This window comes from Camellia sinensis, chromosome 3 (genome assembly GCF_055761805.1).
Source record: "Camellia sinensis isolate YWXY chromosome 3, ASM5576180v1, whole genome shotgun sequence".
Taxonomy (NCBI): Eukaryota; Viridiplantae; Streptophyta; class Magnoliopsida; order Ericales; family Theaceae; genus Camellia; species Camellia sinensis.
Genome location: NC_138963.1, coordinates 31,282,794 through 31,300,015, shown reverse-complemented (window position 1 = coordinate 31,300,015; position 17,222 = coordinate 31,282,794). Strand labels below are relative to the sequence as shown.

At 31.7% G+C, this 17,222-nt stretch overlaps 2 protein-coding genes across 3 annotated transcripts; one reads left to right on the top strand and one right to left on the bottom strand.

Annotated features, from left to right (window-relative positions):
* The first annotated feature begins 45 nt into the window (after positions 1-45).
* On the top strand, positions 46-3,152 carry LOC114295445 (phosphatidylinositol 4-phosphate 5-kinase 9). 2 transcript variants are annotated; one of them, XM_082919452.1, is made up of 4 exons: positions 46-232; positions 1,873-2,026; positions 2,243-2,411; positions 2,657-3,152. In XM_082919452.1, exons 2-4 carry the CDS (start codon positions 1,972-1,974, stop codon positions 2,931-2,933), a joined length of 501 nt encoding a protein of 166 aa, XP_082775578.1. In that variant the 5' UTR covers positions 46-232; positions 1,873-1,971; the 3' UTR covers positions 2,934-3,152. The 2 variants fall into 2 exon arrangements, with proteins under 2 accessions (XP_082775578.1, XP_082775577.1); XM_082919451.1 differs by having other exon boundaries at positions 1,869-2,026.
* Positions 3,153-13,295: 10,143 nt separating this feature from the next.
* LOC145821407 (uncharacterized) lies at positions 13,296-14,655 on the bottom strand. The gene is made up of 3 exons (XM_082917916.1): positions 14,523-14,655; positions 14,131-14,282; positions 13,296-13,970 (listed from the first exon to the last, which is right to left on the bottom strand). The coding sequence occupies exons 1-3, from the start codon at positions 14,653-14,655 to the stop codon at positions 13,296-13,298; spliced, it is 960 nt and encodes a 319-aa protein (XP_082774042.1).
* Positions 14,656-17,222: the final 2,567 nt, after the last annotated feature.

Genomic DNA, 17,222 nt, shown 5'->3' with positions numbered 1-17,222 from the left:
TTCAATGCAGCAGTAAATTAATTTTATTAATTTGCTAATTGCAAGATTGACAAGAAGCAAAAAAATTGGTGGATCATCTACCTGCTTCGCTTGGAAGTCCAGTATTCAAATTTCAATCCAACCATTGTGTGTTGGTGACCTGAATGGTTGGCACCAATGCAGATAAACAGCCAATCTTCATTTCATCTCCCGGATCAATGGTGAAAGCATTTGAACCAAAACCCTACCCAAGGTGTCCCTTTTTCATAGATGGTTTCTACTTTTGCTTTTGTTTTCTAAAATATTATTGTAATACCCTGGCTCACTTTTGAAGAAAACCATGATAAGATCAAGTTTACAGGCTGGCTAAAAAAAGGGTCCTAGATCACATATTCATATACTTTAAATTCAAAAGAGGCAATTGCTTTTGTCTCTCTATAGTCAACAATGATTTGTACAAGAATTATGCACCTCCCAAATCTACATAATTATCTTGAAAAGCAAAGAATATTGTTATCTACTACCACTAAACCAAATCAAGATCAATTCTAACAGAATATGGAAAATGAGATTATATATAGATAGATAGATCTTAAGGGTGAAAGTATCCAGAAGGTAACAATACAAGCAAAAGCCCATTCCCGGTCGTGATTTGTGCAGGCTGCTTCCCAACAGACTGAGGACAAAGTAAGCACCAGGGATTTTAAAAGAAGAATTGTTTGGTGGCTAAGAAGCATGGACACGGACACGTGACACGACACGGACACGCCGACACGCTAATTTTCAAAAAATGCAGGACACGACATGCGGGGGACACGCATGAAATATATAATTTTATATATTTATTATATGTTATATATATGAATATATCATTCAAAGATAATAAAAATATTAAATATGACAATAATTCTTATGAATTTATATGATTTTTGTTTTATTATTGTATCTTAAGTTGTTTTGTTCAAACTTATAATTGGTTTCACATGTGTCTAATTGATAGACACGTGTGTTTAAGAGATACACATGTATTCTCCAAGTGTCCAAAGAGTGTCCGGGTCTTTAAAAAATAGGACACGTTTTAAAGAGTGTCGGACACGTGTCGGGAAAGTGTCCAAAGAGTGTCGGTGTCCGACACGGATACGACACGGATACGTTACCTTCTTAGAAGTGTCCGTGCTTCTTAGTTTGGTGGGCATTCAATTGAAGCCTTACCTGCATCGGGTTTACTGAGTTTGATGCTTGGAGGCTGCATATAAAAAACAGACAAAGCAACAAACATGGTCTTTTGAGTATGGATCATTACAAGAAAAGTAAAAAATCATATACATCTATAAACAGTGGCGGAGAATTTTTGCAGAGGGGGGTGGGGTAAAGCCAAGGCAAGGGATTGATTCTGACTGATTTAGTTTAATTTAGTCAAGATATATTCAAACAAAAATACTTTTCATAGCATTGACTCAAAAAACTAAAAAATGAAAACACATCATTTCAGTCAATCTGAAGTGATTTATAGATTTTATTGCAAAATAAACATTGAAGGGGTAAGCTACGGGATTTTATTTGTTGAAAACCTTAATGATTTTATTTGTACCTAAAATAAGTTGACAGAAGACAAGTACACTCATGTTAATATCATCAGAAGAAATGAACAAAAGAAATGCATTCAATGATTATGAAAATAAAATGGAATAATTTTTTTCAATGTTGTTTCTTAAAAACTCCAAAGCTTAATTTAACGTGTGTGTTAAAAATTATATTTCAAAAATGGTTTCAAATATATATTTTTATTCAATTTTAAATTCAATATGTATTGCATTCTTATTGTGTTAATACTTATGGTTCTCTTTTCATGCATATTTTGACTACTTATCTAATCTCTCATTATGTAGGCAGATTGAAATTGATAGTAAATTTTTGGAAGCAGAGCACATCATGGATTACAGCCTTCTGATAGGCGTCCATTATTGAGCCCCTCAACACCTGCGATCTCGTATGCCTTTCAATCGAAGTGTAACAGCAGATGGATTGGGAATTGTTGCAGAAGAAGGTAAGCTTCATGTCGAACAACTGATTTTCTTCAGTAATTGAATATGTTGATGTTTGGAATTCCTTAATGTTAGCCGAAAAGAAACAAAAACAAAAAAAACTTCCTGAATGTTAAAATGTATCAAGCATTGAATTGAAAAAAAATAATTTCTGATACTGAAATTGTATAAGAATGCAAATGTAACTTTGTCATCTATTGTTGGGATGATTCAATCAGAACCGATAGAGGACGAGATCTCCAACTACCCGCAAGGCCTTGTTTTGGTCCCTCATGGAGCTGATGATAATAGTTTTATCGTGGGTCCTCATATCAGAGGTAGCCGATTGAGAGCTGCATCTGCTACTGGTGATGAGGAAGTGGATCTTCTTCTTCCGGGAACAGCAAGGTATGATCATTAAACTAGAAGAGAATTCTTGTTAATTTGTGCCAAAGCTTCGGCAGAAAGCATGAATGATCGATTCACTTTTCACAATTAACTGATGTAGGTAAAGCACCAAAATGACTAAACCTACATGTTTGAACAATTGTTATGATTGTTCTGTGGTAAGACACAAAAATTTTTGCCATATTTTTCTAGAACACATAGAAATTGATTTTGGTTTTGGTTTTTCCTCATATCTGGTTAAGCAGACTCCAAATCCAGCTTGGAGTGAACATGCCAGCAACAGCAGAGCGTATTCCAGGGAAAGAGGATAAAGAGATGTTTCATGAAGTATATGATGTCGTATTGTACCTTGGTATCATCGACATATTGCAGGACTACAACATGAGTAAGAAGATTGAGCATGCATACAAGTCTATTCAATTCAATTCTGTGTCAATATCTGCAGTGGATCCTACATTCTACTCTCAGCGCTTTTTAGAATTTATTCAGAAGGTGTTCCCGCCAAATGTTGTAGCGAGTTAAAAAGACCACCCCGGATTATAACTTATTTCTGCCACTGGTGAGGGTTGCCGTTGACCCTTTCTGCTTGACAAGATGGTTCCGACATTTCAAAAACCACAATGGAATTCTGTTACCAGGGTTACTTAAAAGGGGAAGAAGGTCTCCGCTGCTGTATGCTTTACAAATATGAAAGCTAGTGTTCTCTTGTTGAGAGTGCATAAAAAATGTCTAGGCTTTCAATTTTTTTTTTCTCCTGTGATTGTGTGCAGCTTGTTATAACAGATATAATGATACACTAAAAATTCTTATGCTGGCCCGGGCATTTTATCAGTATCATATTGCTTTTTAAGTGCTACGTAACATACTTCTGGATTTTTTGGTCAAGTTATCTCTGTTGATGGAACACTGAACACAAGGCACTGCCTTGCTTCCATTTAAAACTAATGAAGAACTGTACATCCCAGTACCACCACTTGGCTATGAAGGCTGAAGGTTCTATTCTCAATGTTAATATTATATAATAACCTATCCTATTATAATATGTTATTCATATGTTAGTATATAATATTATATAATAGGTTATTATAATATGTTAGCATTATAATAGATTAGTGATTGCTTGCTTTCATCATTAGTGTTTCCTTTATGTAAGCCTTTCGGCTACTTTCGGTAAGCTGTTCCTCAATGGCTCCTCCAAATTATGTAACCTCTCCTCTATATAAAGGAGTTAACAACACAGATACAAATATATAATAAAAGAGATACACAATTTCTCTCTACAATTTATTCTCTTTTTATCAATTTATCTTCTATCAATTTATCTTACACTCAACATTGATTCGAGTTTACTGATTCTGCCAACTTCAGTGAAAAAAATTTAATTGATTTGTTTCTTGTTTATTGCTTTGTGCAACCTTCTTCTGCCCAAAATTGAAGGTCTCGTTTTGGATACTTGCCAAAGTGTAAAGTGTGTGGGTGCTATTTAATACTCTTCATTAGCCCGCCAAGCTACCACAAGTGTTTGCATAGGCAGCCAGTAAACGCAATAAGTTATAGTTGCTGGGCCGCAAAGTTGAAGACAAAGCTAAAATACGGCAAACTAGCTAAAGCAATGTAAAGCAACAAACATGACCATAAGGATTGCAGACCCCCCCTCCCAAAAAAAAAAAAAAAAACCATTAAAAATCTTAGAGTTGGACCGTTATAACAAAATAAATATTTAATTTTTAATTTTATTAATTTAAACTCTAATCTTTTAATTTTTTTTTAATTTAAATTATTTGTCTACTTTTGTTAAGTAAAATTGACAAAAAAAAATAATATTTTAGTTATTAAACTTAACAAAAAATGATATTTTAAACTTTTATGTGAACTTACATTTATTTTAATGGCTAAAATACTACTTTTTTGTCAGTTTTAATTAATGAAAATAAACAAATGGTTTAAATTGAAAACAAATTAAAAGATTAAAATTTAAATTAACAAGATTAAAAATTCAATGTTTATTTTTTTATAAAGATCAAACCCTGAGATTTATCTGTAATTTGCCCTATATTTTTTTTATGTCACTAGTTGACGGGTAATTCTATTTTCATACACTAATTCCTTTTACTGTACACATTGAATGAATACCTTCTCAGTACATACATTAAAAAAATAAAAAATATTAGTATACATCTTTTTATTTTAGGAAAAATTACAAATACACCCCCTGAGGTTTGTTTAAAGTACAGATTGCCCCTTGTGGTTTGAAAAATTACAAGCATCCTCTTGTTAAATTTTTTTTATTTAAAAGAATTAACTAAAAAAATAAAATTCATAATTGTTCTCCTATACAATAATAAAATTACCTAAATTGTTAATTAAAACATATTTCTAATATCATTAAAAACTGTTAATTGATTTGATGATTTATTAATAAAATGGGCAATTTGTTATGAAATTAGAGATCTCGGGGGGTTGAATGTAATTTTCAGAACTACAGGGCGCGATTTGTATTTTAATCAAATATCAGCGGGTGTATTTGCAATTTATCCTTTATTTTAATAATATTTTCATTTTCAATTTCAAAATCTTAGTTTTTCTTGTATCAACCCACTCCACCTTCACCACTGTTGCCGCAACTCTTAACCCTCCATCGCCATTACCGCTACCACTCTCAACCCACTTACCACCACCACTTCCAGCCATCTCTTTCTATCCTAGACCTCTACAGTCAATCTAAAAAGTGGATAGTTTGTGACAGAGGCTAGTGGAAGTATATGATTCATGGCAAAAGGTGGTCGCAAGCGGAGGGAAAAAAAAACAAAGCAATGGTAGGGGCTAATAGAAGAGTAGTGGGGCTGACAATATGGAGGATGGTTGTGACGTTTTAGAATTAAGGTTTGCATGAAAAAAGATAAGATTATTATAGTATTTTTATTTTAAAACAAAATTATATTGAAAACAAATTACATTAAGGTTATGTTTTGTTGGAGAATTTGATGAGAGAAATGAAAAAAAATAAAAATAAAATACAATTCTACTTTTTATTTGGTTATAATGGAAAACACAAGAGAAGAAAAAGTGAGCAAAAAATATAATCCCACTTTTTGTCTTTTAAATTCATTTTCCAACTCAATCACATATAATTTGAAATTTGAATCCTATCAATTTTTTCACATTTTCATTCAATTTTTTTTTTCTGTCTATTTTTCAACTAAACATAATTTTAAGTGTGTGTAAACTGAATGGGTGTATTTGATTGGACGGACTGGATAAGGAGGAATTAGAATCCATCGGACTTGAGTCCTGGGACTGCGAATCCCCCGGACTATTTGATTGGATTGGATATGTATCCTGGGTTTGTTTTGTCATGTGATTAGATGTTTAGAAAGGACTATTTTTAGTGAATCCAACTTTAGTTGGACGGACTAGATAGGATAAATGAACAAAAGACTATTTTACCATTTTTCAATTATTTACTAAGTAATAGCAATATTAAACATATCTTTAATATTTTAATTATTTTTAGCTAGATTAAATAAAAATTTATTTTATTTTATTTTTTACACAATTAAATAAATTTATTTTTTTTTAAATTAAGTAAATAAAATATCAAAAATATATGTTATTTTTTTAATTAAAATTTTAAATAAATTTGTTTTTAAAAAAAAATAATAATTAAACAATGAAATTAAATAAAACTTCTATTAACATTTAAATAATGAAATTAAATAAAATATAAACAAATTTTAAAATAAAACATCAATAAAATATCTATAGAAAATTATTTTAAAAAATTAAATAAATAACACATCAATAAAAATTTAAATAAAATTATTTTATTTTTAAACTGATACATTTAAATTTTATTGAATTTTACTAAATATAATACATAATTAAATAGTAAAGGGTCAAAATGGTCATTTTACCACCTAATCGCAACAGTAAATAGTACCCCAAAACTGTCCCACACCCCCCCCCCCCCGGGATAGTATAATTCCCCATATGGGGAATAAGGAGTCCGGCCGCACTCCATGTCTGGCAGACTAAAAAAAAAAGAGATTTTTGGTGTAAAGCCCCTCCCATTGTGCCTATTTTGTGTGAAACCCACAGAATAAAACAATGAGCCCAAAAGCCCCTCAATTAAAAAAATATTATGAATTGATTGAAATGTCCTTCCGTATAAGTAGGGAGATATGAAACAATCGCATCGTTTTTCTTCCCTTGCTCTGTTTCATCGTTTGACAACCCTCCTCTGAGTATCCTCATTCGAAAACCCTAGCCTCATTCGAAAACCCTTCTCTGAGTCTCATTACTCTAGCTCTCTAGAGCTACTTTGTCTTTCTACCCCTGGAACATTACAGGTTCGTCGCTTGGGCTTGAATCAAACTCCGCATTACACTTTAGTCTCTCTCTTGGACACACATTTTGCAGGTAATTTTTTCCCTTTTCGATGTTATAAAGTCTGTCTGGGTACTAGTGTATGAGATTACGTTTTCATTTTGTTTTCATTTTGCGAGTTTTTTTAAGGATTTTTTTTTTCTTTTTTTTTTTTCATTGTCGCATTAGGGTGAGTAGAGTTTGGGATTTTGGGTTACACTAAGGATCATCTGTTCTAAAATTTTTATCACTATCTTAAAATACTTTAAATTACTAAATCATGTGAGAATGTTAAGGTTTAAAAATTTTGAAAACTAATTTAGGTATTTTCAGAATGGTGTATGCAGTTTTGCAGGAATTTCGTTGCTTTGATTTCTATAGTGTTTTGGTCCTGCAATTTCAATGATTTCGATTCACTTGTTTCATGAATTTTTCAGAGTAAAATTTTACTTCCAACCAGAGTAAAATTTTACTTTAAATCTAGCCCTTGCTCATTACATAAATATGAATGTGATTGTAGTTTCGTCATTTCTCTAATTTCGGTTTGAATGTAAATTGTACATGTTAATTTCAAAACTGTGTTGCGTATAGTCAAAATTGAGATAAGGTTTTGTTGATTCTTGGTTCTATAAATTTTATATGTGTTTTTGGTTTATTTCCTAGGGCATATTGTTCAGAGTAAAATTTTACTTCTAATCAGAGTAAAATTTTACTTTCAATAAAAGTAAAGTTTTACCAAACAAAGTAAAACTTTACTGTCTCATTGAATGTGTTTTAGTCTTGCAATTTCAATGCTTTCAATTGCTTCATGAATTTTTCAGAGTAAAATTTTACTTCCAACCAAAGTAAAATTTTACTTAAACTCTAGTCTTTGCTCATTACATAAATGTGCATATCAATTTGTATGTGTTTTGGTCCATATAAATGTGCATATCTATTTATGTATGTAAATGTGATTGTAGTTTCGTCATTTCTCTGATTTCGGTTTGAAGTAAAACTTTACTGTCTCATTGAATGTGTTTTGGTCCTGCAATTTCAATGCTTTTAATTGCTTCATGATTTTTTCAGAGTAAAATTTTACTTTAACTCTAGGCTTTGCTCATTACATAAATGTACATATCAATTTGTATATATATATATATATATATATATATATGTATGTACCTATTTATGTATGTGAATGTGATTGTAGTTTCGTCATTTCTTTGATTTCGGTTTGAATGTGAATTGTACATGTTAATTTCAAAACTATGTTGCGTATAGTCAAAATTGAGACAAGGTTTTGTTGATTCTTGGTTCTATGAATTTTGCATGTGTTTTTGGTTTATTTCCTAGGGTATATTGTTCAGAGTAAAATTTTACTTCTAATCAGAGTAAAATTTTACTTTCAATAAAAGTAAAGTTTTACTGCCAAACAAAGTAAAACTTTACTGTCTCATTACAATGCTTGTGCATTTTCTTTAGTGCTTATTTGTTTTGTCACTTTGTTGTTTAAACTAAAATGTTACACTACTGATATAGGGAAACTTTTTACTGTTTTAAAATGGTTGTTACAAGAAGCAAATGTGGTGATGATGGTGATTTTGAAGTTCTACCAACTGTTATACAAAAGAAGAAAGTCCCTAAAAAAAAAGGCAAAAGTAGTAAAGAAGTTCAGTCCAATGCTAGTGATGATGAAAGTTGTATGCCTTCAACAACAAAACCTTCGAAATTGAATGTTGTACATGGAGTGCGAGAGAGGGAGAACTATGTGAAACAATATAGGTCAAATACTGTTTCACTGATAAACATAATGCGAGGCACGAGGTTCACTGAAAGACATATTAGTATCCTCGAGAGAACACCTTTTGGGATGTTGTTTAAATCTTTTTGGAAGAAAGAAGATGTGGTGTTAAAGAAGTTCAAGAAAGTTGATGATAATGTCATGGATATGATCAAATGTTATGACTTTCATGCAAAGGGATTTAAGCTTGGGGGGAAAACGTGTGACATACGGGATAGTAACGTTACTTTTATTTTTGGGATAAAATCGGGAACGAAAAAAGTAGACGTCTCATATGGGAAGCAACAAGAATCAACTTTTGTGCAGAGAAGGTTTCATAATATGTCAAGAATATCCGTAAAGAGTTTGCGAGAGGCATTAAGAGATGCATTGGAAAGCACAACGACAGTTGATGTTGAGGCCCGAATAATGTGTTTGTTTGTTGTGGCAACTTTGCTATTACCAACAATTGGTCTAACAGTTGGATGGGCTTTTGTCGCCCTTGTAGAAGATTTGGAAATGATGAATTCATATGCATGGTCGATTGTAGTTGCATCCACATTGACTACTTCAATCCATTTTTCGTTAGGAAGTCCTGAAAATGTAACTAGATGTGTACTTCTTCTTTCGGTAAGTAAATTGAACTACTTGAAATATTATGCAATATATCTTTAGAGAATTAACTAATTTCGATTTTTTATTTTACAGTACTGGTTATGCGAGCATACTACCCTCATTCAACCTCAAGGAAAAAATTTATGTCCAAGGCTCCTTCGATGGGACTTATCAACGTTGAGGAAAAAGCTAATGAAGAGGTCATTGCAAATACTAAAGCCTGAAGAGGTATCATTTTCCAAACTCAGCCTTACTGGTTCATTTTGCTTAAAGTATACTTACATAATAAAACTTACACTTGAATAGAGTAAAAATTTACTTAAAATTTGAGTAAAAGTTTACTTACAATCAGAATAGACTTTTACTTTGAAACAGAGTAAAATTTTACTTACTCTTGAATAGAGTAAACTTTTACTTACAATCAGAGTAAAATGTTACTTACTCTTGAACAGAGTAAAAGCTTACTTACAATCAGAGTAAAATGTTACTTACTCTTGAACAGAGTAAAAGTTTACTTACAATCAGAGTAAACTTTTATTGTAAAAGTTTACTTACAACCAGAGTAAACTATTACTTATAATAACAGTAAAATTTTACTTACTCTTGAACAGAGTAAAAGTTTACTTTAAATCAGAGTAAAAGTTTACTTACAATCAGAGTAAAATTTTACTTACTCTTGAACAGAGTAAAAGTTTACTTAAAATTAGAGTAAAATTTTATTTACAATCAAAGTAAACTTTTACTTTGAAACAAAGAAAAAATTGTACTCTGGTGGTTAAAGTTTTCTTCATTGCTGACTTCTTTTCTTTTTCTATTTTTCAAATGCAAGTAAATCACGATAAACTGAAACCCATTTCCAGAAAAGAAATAGATCTTATTCGCAATGATAAGGAAGAAGATGCACTGGATATGGAGGAAAATTTGGAGACTAAAGAAGATGAAGATCATGTAGCTGAAGCTTTAGGAGATGATCAACCTTTGAAGGACTTCATTGATCTTGGGAAATTAGAACGAGTTCAAAAGGAAAACAAGGGGCTGAAAAGTGAAAATATGGCATTGGTTGAAGAACTGAAGAAAATGAGGGAAACAATGCAAAAAATACAAGAGGATCAAGAGGCAAAAACAAAAGAAATGATGAAAAGATGAGCAACACAGAGAAAGAAATGGAGAAATTGAGAAAGGAGTTTGAAGTACTTGAATATGAAAATAAATAGTTGGTTGAACAGATTGAAGAAAATGCAGTTCATGCGGTTACCCAAGCTTTTGCTTCTAAACAAATGCCACATGCTAAAGGAGTAGAACAAGAGCAAAACTTTGGGATTCAAACTACATTGAAAGAAACACCTATAGTCGTAGAGCCATTGCAAACATCCATGGTCAAGAAAATCAAAATCAAGGCAAGGGAGAAAAAATAGATGTTTGATTTTGAATGTGAGCCAAGAGAGGCAAAGAAAAAAAAGACCACAAAACAAGCAATTGAAATGATATCAAATGAAGTGATTTGTGTTGACAACTTGTCTCTAAGCCAACCAAAGCCAGTTGAAAGGGTTTTGTTTCCAGATAAGGTTGCAATATGCAAATTGCTTGATGAGAATGATAAGTGTCTACTGAACAGGATTTACAATTTGGAAACCACAGAGTAAGATCATTTTAATTTTATCAAACAACAGATTTTTACTGTTATCAAACTGTAACGTGTTAATCAACATTTTTTTTACCTTATGACTAGTGTAATCATATGGTCCGCCACAGGAAATGGAGTATATGTTACATTGCATGATGTGGATACAATTCTGAGAGATGGTGATATTGCAAATAATGTAACTGGCCATACAATTTTCAATGACTAGTGTTCACTTCAATAACTAAAAATAGTTCATTTTACTAACATATATTTAATTGATTTTTATTTTTGTAGGTCATTGACATCTTTGTAGAAATGCTTGAGATTGAGCAACAAGCAAAGAAGCCGGAAAAGAATAAGTCATTCTTTTTCTCAAGCCTTTGTTGGGTAAGCCATCAATTTGTGTTTAGTTTGAATTGATAAAATTTTACTGTGGTTTAGTGTAACATTGTACTATATTTTAGAGTTAATTTTTACTATTTGGTTTGCCAAAGATTAACAAATCATACAATGTATCACCAACACAACTTAACACATGACACTCTTATCTGATTAAATGCAGTCATTAGTGAAATGGGGTTATGGAGATTTGAGAAATCATTTAATTGACCAAGTTCTTGAGCAAGATTTGAGTGGATATAGATACCTTCACTTTTGCATGAACTCTAATGGGAATAAGAAGGAAGAAAAACCCTACCACTGGACACTTCTTGTATTTGACACTGAACTTGATGAGTGGAGACATTACAATTCTTTAAGGCCAAGAGACAACAGAGAAGATCCTTACCTTAAGGATGCAAAAAAGATTGTAAGTGCTTTGCATCATATTAACAGTAATTTTTTACTGTTTTTATTCTTGAATTTAATCGAGACCAAACAATTATGCAATGATGTTAGATAACATATGTGGATAGCAAGTTGGCTAACAAAACGAAGAGAGGTAGAAGAAAGTTTGCAAACTTGGTTTCGGTGAAAGATAGTCCACAACAACGCCCAACATCGTAAGTATTTCACACTACTATTACATGCTTGAATTGGTAGTTTTCAAATTTGACTAAATGTAACAAGATATTGATTTTTATTAACAGTGTTGCTTGTGGAATTATTGTATATTATATCATGCGTCAAATCATAAGAGATGAGCCTATTGCAAATTCTATGGAAGATGATGAAATTAACAATTTCCTAGCGTCAATAGTGCATCAATTTTTGAATGATTATCTAAAAGCATGGACTGAGGAACACTTCAACCTTAAAAAAAAAAAAAATGGGCAAGAGCTAAGACCTCAAGGATGATAATGTGGACAAGTTCTGGGGAACTACTGTGAATGATGTATGTAATTTCAGTTTTTGTAAATGAAAGAACGGTGAAAAAGAAATTGTAAGTGAAAGAATACTAAAAGAGTATTAGATAGTACATGCTATGTCTATTGTTCTAAGTAAATTTTACCGTGGTTTGGTGATTAACACATTATTATAGAAGGATATTGTTTTGACTAGAAACGAACGTTGTTATGGATAGAATACAATGATACATGTTATACTTGTGTATTTCTGATGATATATGTAGTTGTGTTATTAGATTATTTTTGCACAAAGATTGCATGATGATCATCAGGAGAGTTTGTGTGTTGTGGTAAATTTTGGTGCAGGTTGGAAATGTTTTTCTAAGGGGGTTAACATATTTTCTGAAATAAAGTAAAATTTTACTCTGAAATGAAGTAAAATTTTATTCTGCATAAAAGTAAAATTTTACTTTATTCTGAAATATGAGTAAATTGTTGCACTCTGAATCTAAAAGTAAAATTTTACTCTGCATAAAAGTAAAATTTTTAAAAGTAAAATTTTACTTTGAAATAAGAGTAAAATGTTACCAGAAGAATCTAAAAGTAAAATTTTACTCTGCATAAAAGTAAAATTTTATTCTGAAATAAGAATAAAATGTTACACTTTGAATCTACTGAAAAACGAGTAAAATGTTAGACTCTGTACAAAAGTAAAATTTTACACTCTGAATCTAAAAGTAAAATTTTACTCTGTATGAAAGTAAAATTTTACTCAAAGTAAAATTTTACGTTGAAAGGCAAGTAAAATTTGGACTCTGAATCTAAAAGTAAAATGTTACTCTGCACTAAAGTAAAATTTTACCCTCTATAAAAGTAAAATTTTACTCTGAAATAAGGTAAAATTTTAATATAAAAGTAACATTTTACTCTAAACATAGTAAAATTTTACTGTGAAACCACAAACTCATCACACCCATAGACAACCATTCAACCACAAAGCAAATCAGAAACTAGAACAAACAACCATGCAAGAACATAGTAAAAATGTCTTTTATTGCAATGTCTTTTATTGCAAATCTAGTCTAAAAGACTATACTATTATTGCTATGGACTATTTATTGCAGAAGAACTGCATTATTTTCATACTTTTATTACAAAATCAATAATGTCTTTCACGGCAATGTCTCATTGCAAGTCTTCCTATTATAACCGTACTTCTCGCATCTACCACACTATACTCGTCTTATCTTCTCACCCCTAGATGGGATCCTATTCTTCCTTGGCCTACCAGGTGGCTTCTTACAAATTAGAGGAAGGACAACAAGATCATCCATAGCTACAAGAGTTTTATCAACAGTGGGTATTGGATAAACGGACTCAGCATAGCAATCTTTGAACTTGCTAGTGTAATAAAATGGTTCCACATGTGCATACAAATCACCTTCGCTCTTTCGGATAGCGGTCGCCGCATGAGCACAAAGAAATCCATTCAATTGCCATTGGTAACATGAACAAGTTCTATTCAAGATGTCAACGCTAACCGATGGCCGGGATTGAACCTCAAAAACATGATCACTTGAACGACTAACCAACCAAGTTCTTTCACTTTTAAGAGCATTTACTAATGTTGAATCCATCTCCGGACAAAGAAAAATATTCCATTTCTTAGCTTTTTCTCTCATTCTCGACATCAAATCCATGATCTTCAACCTAATTGAATCAATCATCTTCGTAGTGGGCAAATGACGAGCTTGACGGATCCATGAATTGAAAGACTCTGCCACATTCGAGTGTATTTCACTGTATTTTTGTCCTTTAAAATATGCATTAGTCCACTTGTCATAGGGCAAATTGGATAGAAACCTACAAACGATCCATTTTCCCTCATCTTGTAATTCTTTTAAGCACTGATTAAAACATCCCACTGTCGGAGCATAAGTACATGAAGAAAATAAAAAAAACTATCCTACTCCTGAAAGTATTGCTGAAACTTGGACTGGAGAACCTATCCCTCAAATTGGCCTTCAAGTGTTGGAGACAAAAATAGTGGTAAGCAGTAGGTAAAACCCTGGGTAAAGCCTCAAAAAGTCCTGCGTTCCAATCAGATATGAAGGTAATTGGTCTTTCATCCAACAATATATTCGACAAATGCATTAAAAACCATTCCCAACTGTCTGTAGTCTCCATATCGACAATTGCCATTGTAAGAGGGAAAAAACCTGAAAAATAACATTTTATAATTAGTAAGTACATTAAACGAAAAGGACAAATATAGTAGATTTTTACTCTGAATAACAGTAACATATTACTTTGAAAATAAGTAACATGTTACTCTGAGAATAAGTAACTTGTTACTTTTGAATAAACTATAGTAATATCTACCTTGATCCCCATCCTTCGATGTAGCTGTTTACAAGGTGCCCTTATATTTCCCCTTCAGAAAAGTTCCATCGATAAACAATAGAGGACGGCAATGCCTAAACCCTTGAATGGAAGCATTAAATGCAACAAAAAATCTTTGAACCGTCCACTTTGATGGTTATAGTCAAGACGCAAATAGCTACCAGGATTTGTGCTCATCACAATATCCATTTACCATCGAATCTCATCATAAGACATAGAGAAATCTCCAAAAGTAGTAATCCTAGCTTTCTCAACTCCTAACCAAGCGTGATTGTACGTAATGGTGAGCCCGTATTGATTTGTAAATTGACGCACAACATCAATTGGACGAGTTTGGGGATTCCCACGAACTTCATTAACAATCAAACTTGCAACCAAATTTGAACTCATCCTTGAGTTTTTAGAAGTACGAACAGCAGCTCCACAAGTATGCTCATCATGTAGAGTCCTAATGTAGAAAAAATTATTAGCACTTTCTAAAGATGCATGTACTCGCCATAAACAAGCTTTGGACTCCTGCATTGAACACACAGCAGCGACCCAAACTCAAATCGTATCTCAATGGCATATTTACATAATGCAGTCCGGAAATCCTTTGCACATCCTATAAATCTTTGACCTACATGAGTAATTCCATTCACCCATCCACAAGACAACAAAGTCCTTTCTTCATGTTAACAAAACATAGGGAGTAAATCCATTTCATCATCAGTAATGTTGGATCCAGTAGCGTCCCTTGATTCTCCAACTCCATGTTTTTCATTTGAAATGCCCATTTTAGTAATAGTCACATCAACCCGGTCAACACCAAGGGGATAAACAAGCGACAACATATTCTGAAAATCAGAATCATCATCAATCATGCATTGCAAATGTCTAGGCAAACAGTACGATAACAGTATGCAACCACTATTGTCAAACTTCTTCAATTTACAACTTAAGAAATCATTTAAATCCTTCAACGTACAGTTCGACACAACCTTGAACACAATGATACGATTACCATACTTGCATAACAACATAAGAGGTGGAACCATTTTACAAATCTGCAATCAATTAACAGTAAAAGTTTACTGTCAATCAAAGTAAAATTTTACTGTCACTGCAAGTCCAAAAGTCAATTTGTGTTTAGTTTGAATTGATAAAATTTTACTGTGATTTAGTATAACATTGTACTAAATTTTAGAGTTAATTTTTGCTATTTGGTTTGCCAAAGATTGACAACTCATGCAGTGTGTCACCAACACAACTTGAGATAGGAATCTAAAAGTAAAATTTTACTCTGCATAAAAGTAAAATTTTACTCTGAAATAAGAGTACAATGTTACAAAAAGAATCTAAAAGTAAAAATTTACTGTGAAATAAGAATAAAATGTTACACTTTGAATCAAAGAGTAAAATGTTACACCTTGATTTTAAAAGTAAAATTTTACTCTCTACAAAAGTAAAATTTTACTTTGAAAAACGAATAAAATGTTACACTCTAAATCTAAAAGTAAAATTTTACTCTATAGAAAAGTAAAATTTTACTCTGAAAAATGAGTAAAATGTTAGATTTTGAATCTAAAAGTAAAATGTTACTCTGCACAAAAGTAAAAAATTTTACTCCGAAATAAGGTAAAATTTTAATCTAAAAGTAACATTTTACTCTGAAATAAAGTAAAATTTTACTGTGAAACCACAGGCTTAACACACCCATAGATGACCATTCAACAACATAGTAAATTTGCACTTTATAGAAATGGTATTATTTGCAGACAATGAAGCCACCTCTTGACAGTAAAATTTTACTGTCATTCTAACACCAGAGTAAAATTTTACTCTCATTCTCTGAAACAAAAAACAGAGCAATAGAACCAGAGTAAAATTTTACTCTAGTTCTGTCAAACGAAATCAAATCAAACACAACAAAAATAAATCAAAAAAAAAAATTAATCAACTAATCAACATACCTAATTGAGAAGAAAAACTTCTAAAACTCGATCAACAGTCACAAATCTCAATGAAACTCTTGTTTAATTGAGAGTGTTGATCGTCGGCGGGGAGATCGTCTATTGTTGAGCAAGTGAGAGATCTTCGGCTGCGAGATTTTCATATTTGGAGATCGTCTTCATCGATTTCGTTCCTACGAGATTTCGTTCCTGATTTCGTTCAGCTCAGATTTCAAATATTTCAAATGTATTATACGTATATATAGAGGGACAATATTGTGATAAAAAAAATAGAAAATATAAAATGTCCTTATTAAGGTAGGCATTTCCTAATCAGGGGCTTTTTGAAAGAAAATTGATTGGGTTATCCTTTACCCTAATAAAAAGGCCCAAAATGACGGTTTCACCAAAAATCCAAAAAAAAAAAAAAAAAAAACAAACAATGGACTACTCACTCCTTCGGATAAGCAATCCGAATAGTGAATAGTTCCCTCCCTAATCCCCCCAATCAAACACACCCGGGAATTAGTGCATAAAAATAAAGGTAGCATTTGGTAAAGTTTTAGAATTATAATTTGAGAATAGAGTTATATTTTGAATTTGTGAGTTTTGGAATTATGATTTGAGTGTGAAAAATTTGTTTGGTTATGAGTTTAAAAAAGAGTTTTAAATTGAGTTTGAAATTTTTGATACGACATATGATATTTGATTCAAAAATTTACAACTCATAACTAAACACACAATTTAAAATTATATTCAAAGCTCAAATTTTTTTTTAAAAATTATGAAAATATTTTTATTTAAAATATAAAAATTATAGGTTTA